This window comes from Boleophthalmus pectinirostris, unplaced genomic scaffold (genome assembly GCF_026225935.1).
Source record: "Boleophthalmus pectinirostris isolate CB_2022bp ecotype Guang Dong unplaced genomic scaffold, ASM2622593v1 HiC_scaffold_4, whole genome shotgun sequence".
In the NCBI taxonomy this organism is placed as follows: Eukaryota; Metazoa; Chordata; class Actinopteri; order Gobiiformes; family Gobiidae; genus Boleophthalmus; species Boleophthalmus pectinirostris.
The window spans coordinates 21,846,850-21,869,248 of NW_026571353.1; the positions used below are offsets into that span (position 1 = coordinate 21,846,850).

Consider the following 22,399-nt stretch of genomic DNA (forward strand, 5'->3'; position numbering starts at 1 on the left):
GCAGCACAGTTGGAGCTCAGAGCCCTGCCGGTGCTATACGAGTCAGTTTCACCTGCCATGTTAATTTGTGCTGAAATGCCAAATGTCTTTTTTGGTCACACATTTTCTTTGTCTTTATAAAAGCACAAACACCTCTCAGGAACGCCGAGACACATTTCTCTACAGCTCATTCACCAGTTTCAACATGGCAGTTGCATCATTACAGCGTACTTGGCTGTCAAAAAGAATACATCTCAATAGAAACTAGAATATACAATCTGTCCCAAACACTGTTATGAACATGTGTGCTTGTGAAGCTCACTGGGTTTATTTTTAGGCTAAGTCTGTGTGGAATTTGACACTCATTCATTTGCATAAGTTTGGCATAAACTGGTGATATTAACATTTCACAATGTACTTCATGTTTTGTATAATACTTTGTTTGTCTTAATAACCAAATAGCTTTTCTTTTGAAGATTCAATAAAAAATCCTCCAAAAGTATTACTATTCATCAGCGGAAAAATGTGCAAAAGCTCTCATAGTTGCTGGGCAACATACCTGTAGACTCGATTAGAAAGGGTTCAATAAAGAGACACACAAAACTTGAGTTGTGGGGTCAACCAAAGAAGGCAGAATGAGTTATTACTTTTAGAAGACTTTTATAATGCTTCTTTTAGTGTGCACTATTTGATTTGCATACTTTAATTGAAAACATTTATTTCATAACAGTTGATTAATGAGGCCTCATAATAATTTTACATAGCTCCAGTTTGTCCTTATGGGCGCAAATGAGACAGATCACTTTTACTTCTAGAGTTTCTCATAGTTGTGTTCTATTTGTAAAAGAATCTGGACTAAATAACAACAAAGCAGAGGGCCTGCTGAACTTGAATGGACTGTAACCTTCTTTTATATTGGATTTTGTGAGTGCCGCTGTCAGGCATTAGCTTAAATGACTTCTATTTCCCCCAAAAGCCTGTAAGAGTGTTTAAGAGCTTCTGCCCGCTAAAGGTCAGTGTCTGTCAAAGCCACTTCGAGTTAAATTAGAATCCCGCCATTCTTCCTCTCGCATGACTGCGCGTGCGGGGCTCCCATCAGGTAGATTAGCCCAGTGCAGGGACACAGCGGTCCTCAGGAGAACCGCACTTTCTAATAGCATTTTCTCCTCATTCACCAGGGGCCCAATTCTCAGACAAAGATTCTGACCTTGTCCCAAGCCACAGGAAAGTTGACTGTTAGAGGGAATTTATGTCAAAAAGTTTCACCTCCCTTCAGGAAAATGCAGTGGTGGTATAATGTTCTTTATGTCTATGACCTTTGAGTGCTTGAAGTATTAAAAATAAGAAGTTTTATAATAGCACAGGTTGAGTTTTACTGTCTCTCCAAATCTTAGAGTTTGAGGTTCAAGATGCTTCAGTGGAGTCATATAGAAAGAAACACCCAGATCCAAGAGTTCAAATTTGACAAACAGTACAGGCTCCCAAATGGAGTCCCAGTGTCTGTAATTGTACACAGACCCGATGTGGAAACATAAGTGCACAGTTTGAGCGTCAACAATGCGCTGCGTTGCATAAAGGTGTGCTTTGATCTGCACAGTCTGTCTCTCTTCTTATCACTGAATGGTGTGACAAGAGCAGAGAGCTCCAAGCTAATCTCATTCTGTTATTCTGCTAGAAGTAGTGTTGCCCACAGGGAAAGGATTCAGACTGTTTAATCAGCCATATTAATCATACATTATTTATTACAATTACAAGACTGTCTCAATATGCAGCAGTAGCCTAAACCCTGGAAGGCACTGGCATGAAAAAGCCAGAGTGAATAAATCAAACTACTTTTGGCAAATCTCAAGGAACAAAGTGTGTAGTTTGGGAGATGGCAAGAAAACGGCTTTAAGCATACATCATGTCTGTCCTCAGGCAAAACCCATGTCAACAACTTTATTGAACATGATTCAAACCAGAAGTTAATTATTATTGATAAGACAAAGGGAGACAAGGAAATGACTGATAAAGATAATATAGTTAAAGACATTACAAGAGCATGTCTCTATGTATCACATATCTTGATAAAAATTTCTCAAGTAAATGTAAACAATATTCATTCTGCAATTAGACAAGAAAACAATTATGCAAATGTTAAAACATATTCACAAATATGTTATGTCCTGTCGGCTAGTTCTGACCGTGAGGTGAGACGTGCTATTGCAGGTGTCTCATGTCTTTCCTTCAGGGCAGCTCTGTGCTTGGTGCTCCTGCCCTGCTCCCTCCATCTGCTTCCTTCCCACGCTCTCTGCTCCAGTGCCCTCAGCCCTGTGTTCTTCGTCCATTACCAGCTGTCTGAATGGTGCACCTCTCTTTAACATGTTAGACTGGGCTGACACGTCACACAGTGGCTCTGTTCAGTCATAACCATTTTAGAGATCATTGCCAGTCAAATGGTTCTTGTTTTTGGTTCAAATTTGGAAATCATCTCATCAGTTTAACTCATTAATGTATTGAAATATCAGCTTTACCCCATTATCTAGGCTTGGGACAGTAAATTACATAGGTGGCTGACTGTCAAAATGTAAATAAATGGGTAAGGAATTGATATAAATACATACACATATATTTGTAATTCATACCAAGAATAAGATATATTAGTATGTTGCAAAATTTTAAGTCAAAAATGTTCAACAAGAGAGTGCCTAAAATGCAACCTTGAGGAGTGCACATACTTTGCAATGAACAAGCATTTTAGTCCATTTAATCAGTGTGATGATGTCAAATTGTGAGTGTTTATTTGGTGAACTTAAAAGTGTACAGATTGTGGGACTGAATTACAGATGTATGTTTTTTGAGTTTCTTTTACTGAGATGCAGATGTGAGTCCGTTGCTTACCCAGTTTTGTTCTAATTAGTGTCTCATAATAAGGGGTTGTATTGCTGTGTTGATGAAGTAGGTAACTGATTATTCAAGTCTCTGCTCTGCGACAGGCTCTTAAGATGGAGTGCTCTTATTGTTAGCATGCTAATTTAATGTGGATATGCTACATTTTTCAGTGAATCCATGCAATTCAGTTTCAATTCAGTTTTTTTCTTTAATCTTTCTTCAGTCGTGTTGAGAAAATGCTATAAAAACATGTTATAGTAAAAGGTAACATATTTCAAATGCTTCCAGCTAAAGCGAGAAGAAAATAATGTATTTGCAATAAGAGTTTCTGTCGTAAAAGCCGTCTTACTTATATTTAATGTGTTTACTCCTACCACAGTTACATTAAGAATAAAGGGATTGTACTCCCGGTAGCAGAGGTCATAAAGTGTAATCCTCTAATGACAGTGGGGCTCGGATAAGCTCACATTTTACTTTGAGGAGGAGGTGGCTACAGCAGATCCTGTTAGCTTCAATTTGCTTACTGCTGCTGAGGCGGCAGACTGAACTGAATGATAAGGACCAGGATGAAGCCTAATCTTTCTATTCCCCCCCTCTTTGCATCTTTATCTCAGACTAACCACCACAGTTGATCTGCTATCGCCCTGAGCTCTATAAGGAAGCTAATAAATGTGCTTATGGGTAAATCAGTGTACATTTTAGTCTAACAATCACAGTTTTTCTCAAAGGCTCAATATGGTGTGCAACCTCCGACTTTCACTTATTTTATCATTTTTGCCATTTCCAAAAGGTGGCCCCTCTTTGGTCTGGTTGACATTATGTGGCAAAGCTGAGATGACAATCGGAGCGACACAATCTCTGCCTCCCACAAACTGCCTGAGATTGGAGTCGTGCTGATGTTTTTGCTCACACAATCTGACTGCAGTTACCAGTACAGCAGCAGCTATTTAGGAGACTTTGGGAACAGGCTTTAATGCGGCAAGTCTTTTACATTTGAACACTGAGCTAATGATAAATAAAGTGCCTCTGCCTAATAGTCTCGTCACTTTATTGTCACCTTGAATAAGAAAACTTTGGAAGCTAAATTCTTGTGAGTTTTGAAAAAAAAAAAAAACTTCCTTTGTTTATTGTTCTTCATTTGAGCGTGGCTGTTTCATGAGCATCAGCAGCATTTGAGAGGGCTCAAAGCAGAACCTTCGTCTGAACCGGGAACACTGCAGGAGCGGAGCAGAGGGAGGCAGACGACCCAGATACCCACCTACAATTCTGTGTGTGTGTGTGTTTGTGGGCACGTGTATGTGTGTGTGCAGGAAGAAGAGACCGCATAATGTATCAGAAGAGAAGGCTGTTTATATGCACACATCTCAAAAGAGACTTCATATGTAGGCCTATTAGGACAGACTTTGACCCAAATCTATCTGTTCTTACTAACATCATTATGCATGCCATCAACAATGTTGATTGTTGCTGCTGAAGGGAATAATAACCCACACCTTCATATTCATTATATTTATTCCATTCTGGTAGATCCACAGGCTAAGGAGTAAAAAAAAATAAAATAAAAAAATCTGATTAAGATTGCCCACACACCTAAAAATGGAAAAATCAGTCCTTAGCACAGAGACTTGTGGTGCTGATGAAGCAGAGACTTTCAGAGTTGTGGAGAGGACCAGTGCAGGGTTAGAGCAGATGGTTGTCTGTTTGGTGAGGAGAGCACCGCCATTCTACTGCCCTCCTCTCTGACCCATGTGTTCCTTGCTCTGTGCGGAGGAGCGGCTCAAGGCTGAGGCTTTTTATTATGGAGCGAGTCCTTGGAACAGAGCCCCAGTGGAAGCAGATGAGCTCAACTCTGTCAGAGGGCAGAACTATTATTCTGACAGAATGGAGTAAAAAGATCTTTTAATACATAAATAGGATTTGAGTAACACATATCAACACAAAACAACTAATATGTTTATTTTTATGTTTATGGTTATTATCATTATCCCTTCCCAATTTTTTTTTAGTGGAAATAATGGATTTTTAACAATGTTTAGCGATTGCCACATACAATCCCTCTTTACACTCCCATGAAATGATGCAGATGATGATGACATGTAGCCTACTACAATCATTCCAGATCTACTTTTTTTGTAGAAATTTTATTTTAATTATACATGCTTTGGTAAAATGTAATAAGTTATTGCGGTTTGTGAGTGAGGATCTGTGCTCTTATTGTAAAGACCTATTGGAAAATAACTCTTTAAATTATGAACGTGCAATTCCCAAATAACCTAATGTCTGAAGAGTGGTGTGTAGGGCAACAGCAGTGATCTCATAGTCTCCAGAACAAAACTGAAATTTAACACAAATGTCATGATCCACTTGGAGTATATGCCATCATGTAAAACACTTCTCTTTGAATGTGGGGCACAGAAGAGTCTGGTCTGTGGAGAGGAGCAAACTACTTCAACAAAACACAACGAGGTATAATATGTTTGTGTTGAGACCGGTCCTAAACCTTCTAATGTCCTAAACCAATAGCAATTAAAATATCTCAAAAAAAAAAAAAAAGTTATAATGTATTTATTATTATCTCTAATAGGATTATATTTTCTGTTATTGTTTTGGGGGGTGTTTGGTTAGTACATTTGAGGACTGGAAATTCAACAGATTTAAATTGTATCCACAGTAGGCCTAAGTTAAGAGTCATTCAGACAACAAGAGCTTCAAGTTAATGTTTGTAAATTGAAATGTTTGATTATTATTAAAAGTTCAAAGTGAACACCTTTTAATACAAAATGCTATTAAACTGATATTTCACATCTTGGGTCTAAAGATAAAGAATACATTTCGTTCTTGAATATGTAGAATATATTCTGATGCGTGTAATCATAATAACATTTAATAAATATCATCCTGCCTTTGTACCTGAATAGTGTTCAGAGCCAGTGTTAAAAAGCGAATAAAACATTGTCTGACTTTTCAGTGAAGGTTAATTATTCAAGCTTCCTTCTTCACACAACAAGCGGAGAACAGCAGGGATCATGGGGCGCGGCAGCTTTTCTTTATTCCCTCAGAGAGTGTGGTTGGAAGTTTAAAAACACTGTTGGATATATTTGAAATGCATACATTGAAACCGGGACTCTGCCTTAAGCTGTAACAGTAGAACACTGACAGGCAATCAGTGGTCCAGTCAGCAAGAACACATCTTTTCTTTACAGCGATTATATCTTGGTCTTTGCAGTATTATTATTAAGCTGTGACTCATGTATGTAATATTCCATATCCTCTGCCACAAGACATAACCACTCCCACATGTAAGTAGCAGCTCTAAATCTGGATACTAGAATTCCAGCTTTGAACCTTTGGGTTAATCAAAGGAGAATGATGCAGTATGTTGTTACAAATATTTGAAAGACTATACAACTATAATATTTGATTTTTGATTATATTTTGCCCAACCAGTCCACATGTGCTTTGTAGATCTGGAGAAGGCATTCGACCGTGTCCCTCGTGGTGTTCTGTGGGGGGTGCTCTGGGAGTATGGGGTTCGGGGCCCTTTGCTAAGGGCTGTCCGGTCCCTGTATGACCGGAGCAGGAGCTGTGTTCGCATTGCCGGCAGTAAGTCAGACCTGTTCCCGGTGCATGTTGGACTCTGCCAGGGCTGCCCTTTGTCACTGGTTCTGTTCATTGTATTTATGGACAGAATTTCTAGGTGCAGTCAGGGGCCGGAGGGGGTCCGGTTTGGGGACCACAGGATCTCATCTCTGGAGGGACTATGTCTCTCGGCTGGCCTGGGAACACCTCGGGGTTCCTCCGGAGGAGCTGGAGGACGTGTCTGAGGCGAAGGAAGTTTGGGAGTCCCTGGTTAGACTGCTACCCCCGCGATCCGGCCCCGGATAAGCGGAAGAAAATGGATGGATTATATTTTAGTTTTAACCATTAAACCAAGTAAAAAAATATCTCCAATTTTAATTATCCATTAGGCACTTCACGGTGTCCATAAACACAATGAACTTGTAAACCATTGTAAACCAGTGTCCCGTTCAGCTTTGGTTTCTATTTTGTGTGACTTCTGCTGTTTTGAGAATATTTCAAAAACACAATTTACCACAGGTGAATCAGTTGAAAGGTCTCCTGTGTGTATTCTTTTGAGTAGAAGTTTCTGTACAGAGTGAACAGTTGTAAGCTCTCTGCCCAGTTCTAACATAAAGTCTGTCTCCTGTTTGTGTTTTTCATGCTATTTGATGCATCTGAATTTTTCTTCTACTGCACCCAGGATCAACTGGTCCTTTCATCTTCTCTCTCTGTAGTTCCTCCATATTATAAGCTATCCAGTTTATGAGGACATTTCTCACATACAGAGCACCCACAAACACTGATCTACCACTTCTCTCTTTTTTTTCCACCTCATAACATTGTAATATTTAGAATTAGTTGCGAATTTACTACGCCCATTACGGTAATGTTGCATCAGAAGCAGTACATCCGGGTACGTCATCACTCGCCGTCACCCGGCACTTTGACAGTCTTCGCCACATTTGGGTCCAGTTTTATAAAAGTTGACTGTGCATCTCGGGTTTTTTGGACAATATTATGGCCGAAGAGGCAGTCGCCGAGAAAATGAGTGAATTGCAAGTTAACGAAGGCAAAAAGGTGATCATGTTTTTCTATTTGAACTCCTATCGCATGTTAGCTGCTAACTATAGCTCAACTTACATTCATGTCAACGAGTCAGCGAGCACGCTTTAGATATCTATAGCATGTTTAAAAATCTATAGCATGTTTAAAAATCTATAGCAAGTTTATATATCTATAGCATGCTTTTCATGATTGTGACCGTCTCTACAATGAATTGATACACATATTTAATTACTTTACTTAACGCTTTTTTTTTTTTTTTTTTTTAAGTTAAGTGAAATAAAAAAAATAAGTTTATTGTTCAGCATAATTGGTGTCTAATGTGTTGTACTATAACAATGGCATTTACAATTTTAACAGGGAGGAGCCGAAAGCAAAAAGAAGACCAAAGGAGCAGCGGGAGAGACTGCAGGAAGAGCCGAGGTGTGTACAGATATTTTTAGGTCACTAGGAAGCATCCAGTTTTACCAGTACCTTTAATATGTTGTGGAGCTTCTTTTGTTTATGTTAACACTTCACAAAACCATGTCCAGGACTCAGATTCCTTCCTGTACATTAGATACCATTTGAGATGATGAGATAGTGTTAAAAATCTGAATTTATAGTGTCTTTCTTTCTTTATTTCAGCTCTCACCACCTCCTGAATACATTGAAGAGCGACTTTCGTTATATGCAAAGTTGAAAGCAGAGCATGATGCCCTGATCGCACAGCGGGCTTCAAATGAGAGCAAACCTATAAAGGTGACCCTGCCGGATGGAAAGGTGGTTGATGCTGAATCCTGGAAAACCACTCCGTACCAGATTGCATCTGGTATCAGGTATTTTTTACCAATAACCAGTCATGTGTATATGACTACAGTACTTATGTTGGCAATCTTCTGTAATTTGATGTTCTATTTATGCCTGTTCAGTCAAGGTCTTGCTGACAACACAGTGATTGCCAAAGTAAACAACGGTGTGTGGGACCTGGATAGACCTTTAGAAGAAGACTGTACCCTACAGTTGCTCAAGTTTGATGATGATGAGGCTCAAGCTGTAAGTCTAGTTATTAAACATTTGAATTGGCCAAGATCTCCATGATAAATACAAATAGTTGTATTAGATCAAGCTCTTGCCTTTGGTTGGAGTGTTAATCTGAATTTACTTCAAGGAAAGGACACCAAATCTAACATCACACCCGCCTTATTTAATCTTACTGTCACATTATTGATGCAGGCTTTTCTGTGGCTGCAAGGTCATAGTGATGAATTTGAGGCACGTAATCAATATAAAGCTGAAAGCTGTGATTGAATATGTAGCGTCATTAGAAGAGCAAGGAACACATCAATATGATTTAATTTGCTCTAAAATGTGCTTAAAAGTTTTCCCCCTAAAAACAAATTAATATATTTGGAGTCACATTTAACTATAGTAGTAGACATTTTTTTTACAGCTGTCTTATTGTTTTAGGTTTACTGGCATTCTAGTGCTCACATTTTGGGAGAAGCTATGGAGAGAGTGTATGGTGGCTGTCTCTGCTATGGACCTCCTATTGAGAATGGCTTCTACTATGACATGTTCCTGGATAACAACGAGTAAGTAATGATTTGCCAAAGAGCAATCCAGTGTAATTACAGTAATTATATCGTATTACATTGTTTATTTAAGATTCAGTAACAGTGGAGTAATGCTGTTGTCATTTTTTCTTAACTGGTATGGAGAGTGTACAGTCTGATCTTGAGCTGGCCTGCGCTTAATTTGTCTCTGTAGTGTATGCATATTGTCTGTATGGGAAAAAAGAAAAAAATATCAATATATTATTGTGGACAAAAACATAAACAGTTGATTAGAGAATAATTTAATAATGGTTTTAATGAACACAAATTGTGAACAGATACAGCACCACATTAAATCTTTTGAGTATGAATTTACACCTTTTAAAACTTTTCTTATAAAAATCTGTTCCCTTGACCTTTTCCTGAAATGGATGGATTCTCCAGTCTTCAGGTTGCAGGAAAGCTCACACTGTGCTGTCTAATTAATTCTATAACCTCTGTAATGAAGCCTTTTTATGCAAATCACGATTGTGGAGAATGCGTTTTGCAAGGATATTTCGACATTGCAGTTGTAGCTCTAAAGCCAAGGACTTTGTGACCATAAAATACAATGCAGTGGTTGTGCTCAATGATTTCACAGCTCTTTAAACTTGATGAATCACAAAGTTTCATGACATTACATTGACATTACAACATGACACAAAAACATGCGTTTTACAAAATGTTACAAATAGTCTCTCACTGTTCTGTACAGAGGAGTATCAAGCAATGACTTCCCTGGCTTGGAGAACTTGTGCAAAAAAATCATCAAAGAGAAGCAGCCATTTGAGCGACTGGAGATTAAGAAGGAGACCTTACTCGAAATGTTTAAGGTATCTACAAATCACAAAATCACAATACCCACATCAGATTGGTACTAAACCATGTTTGTTTTGACAGTACAATAAGTTCAAGTGCCGCATCCTGAACGAGAAGGTTACCACACCTACTACTACTGTGTACAGGTGATGAATGAGTTCTGACTATTTTTTAAAACATTTTTTAAAGGTGCATTGCATGGACATGTTATCGCTTTCTCTGGAATGTTCCATGGTATGGCATTAAACATCCATCTAGTATTTATTCATGATGTGTGTTTCTATTGCTCAGAAATACTTCTTCAAAAATTTCTTCTGTGAATAAGGCGACTCTCCACAGATCCGAATTGTAATGTAGCGTAGTGCTGTAACCTGCTTGTGTCCCTTGTGGTAGGTTTAATCTATACTGTGGAACACTCTGCACAAAACAGTAATATTTCCATGGAGACAAGCAGGTAGTGAACCCTCCATCAGAAAAGCTGCACAATGCACTTTTAAATAATGTATTTATTATCAGTTTTAAATGTTATTAAGCTGACAAGAAGTGCCTTTTGTCATTGTAGGTGTGGCCCTTTGATTGACTTGTGCAGAGGGCCCCATGTTAGACACACTGGAAAAATTAAGGCCCTCAAGATCCACAAGGTAGCCATACTTACTATATTCTTATTGTGGCTCTTTTTGACTGATGGTTGTTGAAATCAGTTTATACTCTGTGCCCTGGATGTGTAAAAATCTTGTTCCTATTTCCAGTCCGTTTACCTTACACTACAATCCCACGGGAGTGGGAAAAAGTGATGAAAAAGCAAATGTGTTTTTTTCCCTCTGGTATGCTAGAATTCATCTACATACTGGGAAGGAAAGGCGGACATGGAAACTCTCCAGAGGATCTATGGCATCTCGTTCCCCGACCCCAAAATGCTCAAAGAGTGGGAGAAGTTCCAGGAGGAAGCCAAGAACAGAGACCACCGCAAACTGGGCCGAGTAGGTACCCCTGTGTGGAATGAAGGGAGGGAAGAGAGAGAGAGGGCCTTATAATGAGGTAAGGTCATTCAGCGTTAAATAAAAAGATGCTGTTGTGTCCCCAAAGTAGGCTAAAACAAAGTGTAGGTCCCTGGCGTAAATTCTGTTGTTCTAGGTCAAATTGTCTTGGATATTTTTGTTCACTATGTACTGGTCTTATGGGGCATTGGTGTGGTCCTTGGGAAAATGTTTTGCCATATTCAAAAATGCACATGAATGCTCGTACAAGAACTCAGGAACAGTGGTTTTAAAACCTGTTGCCTGACTTCAGCTCTTGACGTCATCTGCTGTGTGGAGACTACAGAAAATCAGTTGATGTATGAGCTTAATGACTAAACAATACTACATTTAAGGGGGGATGGCTATATCATTAGAGCCACAGATTTACTCGATAAAGGTTAGATGTTACAGTTTACTTTATTTAAAAATAAAATGACAATTGATATTTTCTAAACCAGTAACTTCTATCTTCTATATAAAATGAGACCTCAAAATCTTGACCTTCTGAGTAAAAAAGTACATGAACACAATGCATTATAAATAAAAACATTAAAAAAAGAAATATATATATATATGTATATGTATATATGTGTATATGTATATATGTATATATGTGTATATATGTGTATATATATGTATATATATATATATGTGTGTATATATACATATACACATATATACATATACACATATATATATATGTGTATATATATATGTATATGTATATGAATTAACATACAAAACTATAATATACTATTAAAGACCTCCATAAAATCTGTATATGTTTGCCCATTTAAATCAGTTGATTACAGATTTGTAGGCTACATTGGTTCACATTAGATATTTTATGGTTAAAGCAACCACATTGTTCCAGTAAATGAAATTTGAATAATATTAGCAATAATCCAAACTAATCTTGCTTTGCCAAGGATTTTAAATTTAGGGTGTGTGTACCTTCTCCATTGACACAATTAAAGGTGTGGCACTGTATCCTGGTTTTAATGTAGCATTAATAACATTGCATTTTAAACTTGTCTGGGAAGTTGCCACCACAGGAAATAACTTATTGTGTATTTATTTTATTCTGTAGGAGCAGGATCTGTTCTTCTTCCATGACCTGAGCCCTGGCAGCTGCTTTTTCCTGCCTAAAGGCGCCTACATCTACAACACCCTGGTTGAGTTCATTCGAGTGAGTGTGCACATCGCTCTGAAAAGACTAAATGAAATCAGAATTTTAAATTGGCTTCTTGGTGACTCCACTGTACAAAATAATATTGCCATTATTATTTAAAACACTGGAGGCTTTTTGTTAATTTAAAAAAAATAAAATAAAATTCTGAAATTCTAGCATGATTGTCAAAAAATAATTGTATCTATACTTATCAATACAATAGACTAATTCACCTCAGAAATGAGTCACACTGATTTAAAACCAAAAACACAAGAAATTATTGGACTAATATGTTAAAATGAGTTTGTAAAAAAAAGTGCAGTGCAGTCGTTTAATCAACTCTATTTTGTCACAATGATTACCTGTGTAGCAAAATCTAAAATCCCTTTGATTTTGCCACAGTGCCAAAAATATTATAATTATACTTTGTGGACTTTTCAGAGAAGTTTCGGGTTACAGGTATCTGGTGTTCTTTTTCTGGCTTTAGAGTGAATACAGAAAAAGGGGTTTCCAGGAGGTGGTGACCCCAAATATCTACAACAGCAAACTGTGGCAGACCTCTGGGCACTGGCAGCACTACAGCGAGAACATGTTCTCCTTCGAGGTGGAAAAGGAGACGTTCGCTCTAAAACCAATGAACTGCCCTGGACACTGGTGAGCTATGAGACCATACAGTATATAGCAAAGACAATCCTTATTTGTTTTTGAATAGAATTTTTGGGGGTAAATGTGTCACTTATTACCTGTACTAATTCAAAAGCATTATTTTAGAACTAAATTAAGTTACTTCTATAGATTTGATCATACAACAAGCAAAAAGTACCAATACCGATTTATTGCTGAAACTGTGAGGTTAAAAAATGTATTTTGGGTTCACCGTAGTCTCCACAATTAATGGGAAACACTGCTGTACATGTTATTGGTTTGAAAATGAAATCACTAAATGTATGTGACAAGAGACAGATGTTCAGTTTTGAGGTAGATTGGGTCAGGAATCAGTTGTTTTGGTAGCAAGTGGGCACAATTTCTTCAATTTTAATGCCTTACTTTGGAACATAGGTATAGGAATATCATCACCATGGATACAAACACGTACCAACAGTTATATTGTGTGCCTTTTAACTTTTTGAAAGTGTAGTCCCTAATGTCAATACAGGGCAGGCTAATATCTGCCTCTTATCACATATTGATATTCAAAGTTATTCCAGCCCTCTGGCCAGAAGTTGACAGTTTTTCATTTCCTCTGCATGCTGCAGCCTGATGTTTGACCACCGGCCGCGCTCCTGGAGAGAGCTGCCTCTGCGCATGGCTGATTTCGGCGTGCTGCACAGGAACGAGCTGTCGGGGGCGCTGACGGGCCTCACCAGAGTGCGTCGATTCCAGCAGGACGACGCACACATCTTCTGCTCCATGGACCAGGTTAAAGAGCAGGCTCATGAACTGGCATTACTTACCCGCACAGCTAGTCCTGTTTTCAAGTGTCAGACTGTGAATTTAACCCAAGCTTTTATTTTGTTTGATATTGTAGCAAAATAAAATTAAGTTAATTTAAGTAGTAAATAGCATAAAATCAAATGTCAGTCATCTAAAAAGAAATGCTAACCATGCAGTTTGACCTTTTAATGTCCTGAAATACTGTTCATCCCTATTGATGTTGAATCCATGTGCATATGAATCAATATAACAGTAAGAGCCAGGTTATTATAGTTTATTATAAGGGCCAACAACTAAGCTCTCACACCCACTTGTTTGCAGAGAAATAATAGGTTTTCTCAGTTGTTTTGCTGTAATGGGAGATGCATTGAATCTAGTGGTTGTTATACAGTATACTTTGTACTAGACTCACTGCAGCAAACCCACTGACTGACCCTGTCCAAGGCCACAGTAGGTGCTGGGATCATTTTAACCCCTTGTAACTAGACAAATTAGAATAGAGTTTTCGAAGTGCATTTTAGATGGTGAATTTTATTTGCTAAATTTTATTACACTGTGGAAGTCTGTCATTACTGGCCGCACATTCTGCCAACAGGAAGCACTGCTCAAATGGATCTACATTTGGATGATATTTTTGTAATTAATTTGTTGCAAAGCAACATCTCACAGTGTCCAAATAATTTTAGTGCTTCTTTTGTCATTAACAGCAGTAGATTACATATTCAAATATCTGTTAAACTTTTGACGTTTCCCCTTTTGAGACCTCTTTTCTACTTATGTTGTTTTGAAGTGCTAGTAATGAAAGAAACAACTGACATCTTCTTTTATGTAATTGTCTTTTTTAATTCAATGTTAGGGAGTTATTTAGCAGTGCGCACCAACAGGATTTCTTTAACATTTGGGTCTCTCTGCAGATTGAGGATGAGATCAAAGGCTGCCTGGACTTCCTGAGGACGGTTTATGACGTGTTTGGCTTCACTTTCAAACTCAATCTTTCTACGCGGCCAGAGAAGTTCCTGGGAGAGCCACAAATCTGGGACCAAGCAGAAAAGGTAATGATGGATGAGAATGCTCCGTGGTGAGGTGATCAGATTGGAAATGCAGGAGGGAGTCTGCAGGCACGGACAGGCAGCAAATGGGGAGCATGTGATTTGAAGGCACAAAGGGCGTTTAGATTGTAATGAACAAGTCTCATTCGGCTCCTTTTTCTGAGGCTGAAATTGGTCCCCTGTCCTCTGAGAGTCTGCATCAGAGTTATTAGTGTCTGCTTTGGCTGTCAAACAGAACAGTTCTCAAAGCACCAGCTCCAATTTTATTGTTATTCTGTTATATTGTGTGCAAGATCTGAGCGGCTTTGAAATAGCACATAATATTTAGAATGAATTTAAACAAAGTAATGATGCAGGTAACAAAATTATACTGAACAAAAGGCAGTCTTTATTGCTTTTGCCCCCAGCCTTAAATATAATAGCAACGGTCTCATGAGTAAAACTAATGAATGGAGGGGCAGAACAGTAATGGATGAAATAAAAGCTAAATAATGATGTACATTTGTTCTGTGCTTTATAAGCCTCTCAGAGCTGTACACTGTAGTAGGGATGCAATAATAAGCAATATTGTTTATTTTGACGAGAAGGGTACACAATAATTGTTTGTTGGACATTTTATATAATAATTATAATCGCCTACATAGATGGAGATCGCCATTTTATCACCTGAATGTTCAGGAAAAAATTACTTATCCATGATGACATCTTCTAGGTCATTGTTGTTTTCACTTGTAACAAAATACAGTACTGTCATAGTTGTGGAGTTTATTCATAATATTTTTAAAATTATAATTATTAATATCCATAACATTTTTAAACTGTCAGCAACTTGGAATAATTATTGTGATATAATCATGAATCGCAGTTATTGTGGCCATGATAATCATATCACCAAATTTCAGTATCATCCCTTTCCTACAGTGTAGTCAGTATTCGTGGTTGAAATCTTGTGTAGCCATAGCTGCCCAGAGGTCGACTGACAGAAACAAGGCTGCCAATCTGCACTGTATGCCCCTTTAATACATGACTCACACACCACATTTGTACTTAGAAGGGTGAAGTGTCTTGAAAGTGGATGAATCACACAATCACAATATGCAGTGATTGGAACAAATGTTTACCAATAAACTTCTGCCACAACATATTAACCTTTTTTTGGAAAAAGCTAAAATCTAAACTTGTAATATTCACTGATCACAACACCCGTGGCAGTGGCTCAGGTGGTAGGGCTGTCATCTTTTAACCAGATCTATTTTTCTCGGCCAGACCTGAAATAACTTTTGTGCCTGTAAGAATTCAGCTGCAGTGGTGACGAATCAGTGATGAATGTTTGCTTCAACAAAAGTGCCAATTTAGACTCACAAAAATAAACTGTAAATTTCAAACACTTGGCAGATTGGAATGTGTTGCTTGATTCCATCACCTCATTAACTCTCAAAAATCCAGAAAGTATTATTGAAATTCACACTTGACTATTTGATGACTGAAGATGGTAATTATAGGGAGGTCTAATAATTAAATGACATCACATAAATTTAACATTACACAAAATATTACTCAAAATAGATTCTTGTGAGGTTTAAACCATGTTATAATGTTGTTACATCCACAAGAAAATACCTGAAGAACATACTCTTAGTTTTAATGTGCAGAGTTTGTGTGTTAAACATATATGAATGAAACAAAGCACAACTACATGTATGTTTTTGATGAGGAGCAACATTATAACATTGATCATAAAATAGCATAATATAGACCCTTTAATATTTACCAATGTATTCTCTGATTTTTAGCAACTTGAAAACAGCCTGAATGAGTTTGGTGAAAAATGGGTGCTCAACCCTGGTGATGGAGCATTCTATGGACCAAAGGTAAGTGATAAACTGCACACAGACTTTATTTAAACAGCAAGGCTCAAGAATGTTGCCCTTTCTTTGTAGATTGACATTCAGATCAAGGATGCTATCGGACGATACCATCAGTGTGCTACTATTCAGCTGGATTTCCAACTGCCAATCCGCTTCAATCTCACCTTCGTCAGGTTTGTCTGCGAAAAATGTTTGAGTGCTTGGACAAATTGTGATGCCAGACCTAAATGTGTGTGTTTGTGTGGTAGTCATGACGGAGATGACAAGAAGAGGCCCGTGATCATCCATAGAGCCATCCTGGGGTCAGTGGAGAGGATGATCGCCATTCTGACTGAAAACTACGGAGGCAAATGGTGTGTGACTCTACAATTGCCTGGCCAGCCATTAGGCCGGTCACGATAACAAATCTTGAAGTTTGATATATTGCTGAAGTAAATATAAACTATAAATGGGAATATTGAATCTAAATTATGACACTGACACAATAACCCAAGAGCAGATTCATATCACAAAAACTATTTTAAAACCGCAATCTGAAATCAGGGAGACAGGATACGGCGCCAGATCCACTCGTTTTTGTAAAGTTTTGTCAAAGTGTGTGGTTCTGGCTGGCCAGGAAAGCTCTACAGTGATTCAGGCCTGATAATAGTTTCCAGATCAGACCCAAAGTGCTGCAGTTGTGTGGGGGAGTAAATATTAGCACAGGTCACATGCTCTAAATACAGCCCTGCTCTGTTTCAGGCCGCTGTGGCTCTCTCCTCGCCAAGTGATGCTGGTGCCAGTGGGACCAACCTGTGAAGAGTACGCCCAGAAGGTACGTGGCCCAACTGCTGTTTATTTTCTGCTCTTTATCACTGCTCCTCGCTACCACAGACTGTTCTATATTATTCAGTACACGGGCTAAAATACTAGGTAGTTACTACTTAATTAAACTAGGGAAGATGCACCATGTTTTTGTGCACATTGCAATATGACCACTGAATTAAAGGGCCCATATTACACTATTTTCTGAGCTCTGTTATTATGTGTTTCCTCATCAAACATATCTGGAGTTGTGTTATTACATTCACACATGTTTACCACACAGACTCTGCATATTTAGAGTTTAGAAAACACTGCTCCACATTGTGATGTTATGTAGTAATATAGGAAGTACTCCAACTTTTTTTAAACTCCGTACACGTTCACTAGAATCATTTGGATGATTTCAACTTTGGAATTGCCAATCTCCACAAAATGATGCAGACAGATTAATAATAATGGGATACTCAAACGTGTGAAAGAAACTAAACACAACTCCTCGGTATGTTTTTGAGGAAGTAACAACATAATAACATGGCTTCAAGCTCACAAGCGTCAGTTTTGCGTAATACAGGACTGCAAAATATCTTTACTGTGCTGTGTCCTGTAATGGATGGAATTTATTAAGTTAAGCAGCAAGTGAACTTATCCTCAGGCATCCATGAGAAATTAAGCAAGTTTGACAATCTCTAAATTTGCCAAAAAGTAGATCCGAGCGCTGGCTTCTGTGCACATGTAGAATGAATGCTGGCTTGTATCTGTGTATTAATGAAATCAGCCACCATAGCTGAAATCTGCTGAGAAAGTACCCCAATTCTTACAGATGGACTACATAAAAGTTTGACTACAAAATTGTGCATTAGGCAGTTGGTAAAAACATGTTCTCAAACTGTAGTACATGGCTTTGGCACTTAATTTAGTTTGAATTTATTGCAGATCTGCTTTAAACAGCCAAATAAACTAATCATCTTATCTAAGCTATTCTGTCCTAAATCTCAAAGGTTGTGCATTATCTGTTTGATGCTCTAGGTCCGACAGGAGTTCCACAATGCAGGCTTCATGAGTGATGTCGACCTGGATCCTGGCTGCACTCTGAACAAGAAGATCAGGAACGCACAGCTGGCTCAGTACAACTTCATCCTGGGTCAGTACTAGAGCTGGAAATCATAGGGTTCTTCGCTATTTAATCATTTTGTTTTAATCATTAAAACAAAAATATGTCAAGTGGATTACATAAACAAGTTTCCTTCTACTAAGTTAACAACAAAAGTGTAGTGCAGTCACCAAAAAAATTGCTAAATGATACCAAAAAATGCTCTTGGCGATCGATATTTATCTATACAGCAACACACAATAATGATACTGTATCAACAGATTTAGTATCCCGATATGTTGACATTTTGATAGTCTTAGTCCTAGTCCGTCTCACCACTGCTTTCTGTATCACCTGTAGTCTGTAGTCTATTGATTTGTCCTCCCTCTCTCTCTCTCATATGGTGTTTCTGATTTGTAACAGTGGTGGGAGAAAAGGAGAAGACCAGTAACACAGTGAATGTCCGCACCCGTGACAACAAGGTGCACGGCGAACGCAGCGTGGAGGAGTGTATTGAGCGACTGAAGCAGCTCAAATCCACCAGAAGTCGGAACGCTGAAGAAGAGTTTTGAATGTGCTCAATTTGTCACCGGTTGTTGTAGGTCTGGTGACTGTATCTGTCCAGAGTCATACGAAATCTGAATGTGGGATGAAGGTAAACTGTATTTTTCCACTGTAATGAACAAATATTATGATGTTTTTGTTGTTTTTACTTTCATAAATGCAGTGCTGTAAAATGCATTGTACATAATCATAATCATGCCACTATGCAACTGCTGGTCTCCATGGAGATGGTATCGCTTTGCGGGTAATGTACCATAGTGTGGAATTTAACCTTTCATCCAGTTACAAGTTACATTACATTGCTAAAAAAAAATCTTGGAGAAAGGTAGTGAAGAGACATTTAATGCTACACTGTGGAACATTCCAGGCAAAGCAATATTACCTCCAGCGAACATGTGGCAGACCCTTGACCACAAAATTACATAGTGAACCTTTTCAAATAAGCCGATTCTCAAATGATAACTGTATCATTTAGAACTTGTCAAAAGCTCAGTACAACAAAGGGAATGGTTTTGGAAGCGTCGTAATCATTTGGTTATCTGTAACACCAGGGAATTGTACATGATTTACAATGGTTGAAAACTAAACTGTTTTTCATGCCAGTACAAAAGTGTTCTTTATTACTCTTTTCAGATTTTGATTCTTGTGGTTTTCTTTCAAATCTTCACTCATTAAAAAGCGTTCCAGTCTTGTTGAATTGAGCATCAAATCTGAAGAAAGAGATGGAAAACTGAACAACTCGCTTCAGATTTATAATGTAATGTTCATTTCTGGCTGCTGAGAGAACACCTGATCTCCTGCTCCTCATCTCGTGCTTAATAGACCAACACTGTTCACTGCTCCACTTCAAACCTGATCCACAAAAATACAACACTTAGAGTTGTATTTCTGCTTGAGTCTACGTCTAATGCTATTCGTGATATTTTCCATAATTACGGCTGTAGACTGTAAATCAGCTGTAAACAGAATGTCCGCCACTAGTGGGCACCATTTCTTTGCCCGAAACAGGAGGGTTCTAGAGGTCTAGACTTTTCTGCAAGTTTCTCAGCTCAGATACAGTAGCCTATTCAATTTCTGAGCGTTAATTATAGGAAGGAACATGTCACACAATTTCAGTACAATAGAAAACCATGAGAGAAAAAATGTACACTTTGTAAAAGTCATAAATCGGTTTAGATTTCACGATGCCTACAGCTTTACATAATAAAAATATAAACAAATTATTAAATTAAAAAGAGTGGTGTATGCCAATTAATAAGCTACATATTCTTTAATTGAGATGTCCTGTTTGTTTCTTGTTTTGTAAGGCTTATGAGTTTATGTGCCGTCCTGTCCTTAACCATCAAAACATTAAGCTTACAAGACAATGGCATTATAATTCTGTTCTTGAGTAGGCCTATTAAAGCTGCACTATGTAACCTGTGTTTTGGTGGGAGGTCCGGCACCTGCTGGGCTCCATAATTTTCCATCTTTTATTTATTAACTTCATCTACATCATTGCGCAAAAATACCTTCATAAACATGCATTCTCCACCAGATGCACCATTAAGTTGTGTGTTTTTAGTGATATTAACTTTTGGCCCAACGTTTATTATTTATCTCTTCAATATTACATACCCTAAATAGGATAATTAGATAAACAAAAGGCGGACCTCTTTGTTTCCATTATGACCAGTAGGTGGAAGAGCTGCCCAGGGATTCTTCAGTTCAGGGGAAACAGGAGGGCTGACGTTGTTAAAATGTGGGAGAGAAAAACATTTTGATAAGGGGTTAATGAAAGAGTCAATGGAGTGAGAGAGCGGCAACAGGCGGAAACCTCGTGGGACCTGCGCGTCTCCGCTCCGCAGCACGTGTGAGTGAATCCCTGTACGTACGCTCCAGCGCAAACCTGCAGACAGAGGTCACAACGCTCCGCTGCCCTCAGCAAAGCCCTCTTCAGCTGGACTGCTGTGCGTGCCTTTTAAGTCAAGTGTGTTCGAGGAACTATTGGGGTCTATTAAAATCACTGTCAGTAGCCCAATTTGAATTTAGATTTCTTGCATTACAAATTTGGCCCAATTTCATCGTCGCAGTTTTATTTTGGTGAGATACTTAAAGGCTGACCAGATTTAAGATTTAGATTTTGACAGACTTTATTGATCCACAAGGGAAATTATTTGGACACAGTAGCTCACTCATCACAATATAAAGTAATATAATAAAAAAGAGTAAAAATATCAATAGTAATTTATTCTAAATAAGTATCAGAAAAGATAGCAAATGACAAGTGTCAAACAAGACATAATTATATAAATGTACAAGTCAAAATAAAATAGAAAAATAAGTAATAACAGGGTTCCCACAGTCATGGAAATCCCGGAAAAGTCATAGAAATCGAAAATGTCATTTTCCAGGCCTGGAAAAGTCATGTAAATACATCATCAAATTCATTATCATTAGGCTATTAAGATTATTTCCAAATGTATGCTCCTTTTGTTTAAAAGAGACTGCAATAAATGCATTGACAGTATTTTGAATGTTAAAAAACTATAATACCAAACCATAAGGTGAGTGGAAAGGGTTAACATTTAATATTTATCTATAAAAGTATGCTCAATTCTACACATGTAGGGTGCCGTAAAGTTATGGAAAATTCACTTTAGGTCATGAAAAAGTAATGGAAAAGTTTTGAAATTTTGTCAGTGAAAAAGATTGAGAACCCTGTAATAAAATATAAAATCTCAGCTTTATACAAGAGGTCATGGGAAAACAGTGCAACAGTGATATGATGATTGACAGGACACAAGGTTATCTGTTGCATAAGGGTGAGTTGTTGTACAGTTGTAGGGAGTATTATCTGTTACAAAAGGGTGTGTTGTTTTATAGTTGTAGGGAGTATTATCTGTTACATAAGGGTGAGTTGTTGTACAGTTGTATGAAGTATGGTATGAATGTAGTCCTGTATGTGTCTGATTGGAGCTGTAGGAGCCTGTTGGAGAATGAGCTCCTCTGTCCCTCTATATAGTCTGGTGCAGTGGGTGAGCAGGAGTGTCCACGATGGAGAGCAGTTTGGCCCTCACTGTGGCAAATGTGACCAGCAACAATATTTAAAAATACTGGGACATCCCTGGTTTGGGTAGGTTGGTAATAATAAAATTGTGAAACAAGTGCGTAATTAAGGAAAATGGTTATGTACTTTGCAGTAATGTGAGTCAGATTAGTCATATTTTCTTTGTGTTTTTTTTGTCATTTTTAAGCAGCTTTTCTGTATTTTACCTAAACAAATGACAATTTATGCCTCTTTTTACTGTTGGCAGGTATCAGACTGGTCAAAAAAAGGGACACCTGGGACATTTGTTGTATAAAAGTGGGATAAATCACTGGTTTTGGATAAATCCACTGGGACTGGAGACACAGGGCTCAAAACTGGAACTGGGTAAATAGGGACCTCTGGTCAGTCTAAATACATAGTTATTAACATTTTGGAAAAACACAGCTGGGTGTATGCAGGTTACGCTGATCCTGAACTTTGTTTTCTTTTATGATGGTCACCTC

At 38.1% G+C, this 22,399-nt stretch overlaps 1 protein-coding gene across 2 annotated transcripts; it reads left to right on the plus strand.

Moving 5' to 3' along the window:
* The first annotated feature begins 7,317 nt into the window (after positions 1–7,317).
* On the plus strand, positions 7,318–19,562 carry tars1 (threonyl-tRNA synthetase 1). Of its 2 annotated transcripts, XM_020919256.2 has the most exons (19): positions 7,318–7,488; positions 7,834–7,896; positions 8,101–8,291; positions 8,385–8,508; positions 8,923–9,047; positions 9,763–9,880; positions 9,948–10,012; positions 10,429–10,507; positions 10,700–10,846; positions 11,976–12,074; positions 12,544–12,710; positions 13,313–13,475; positions 14,405–14,542; positions 16,333–16,410; positions 16,480–16,580; positions 16,656–16,760; positions 17,149–17,221; positions 18,238–18,352; positions 18,725–19,562. In XM_020919256.2, the coding sequence occupies exons 1-19, from the start codon at positions 7,429–7,431 to the stop codon at positions 18,871–18,873; spliced, it is 2,160 nt and encodes a 719-aa protein (XP_020774915.1). In that variant the 5' UTR covers positions 7,318–7,428; the 3' UTR covers positions 18,874–19,562. The 2 variants fall into 2 exon arrangements, with proteins under 2 accessions (XP_020774915.1, XP_020774849.1); XM_020919190.2 differs by having other exon boundaries at positions 8,101–8,508.
* Positions 19,563–22,399: the final 2,837 nt, after the last annotated feature.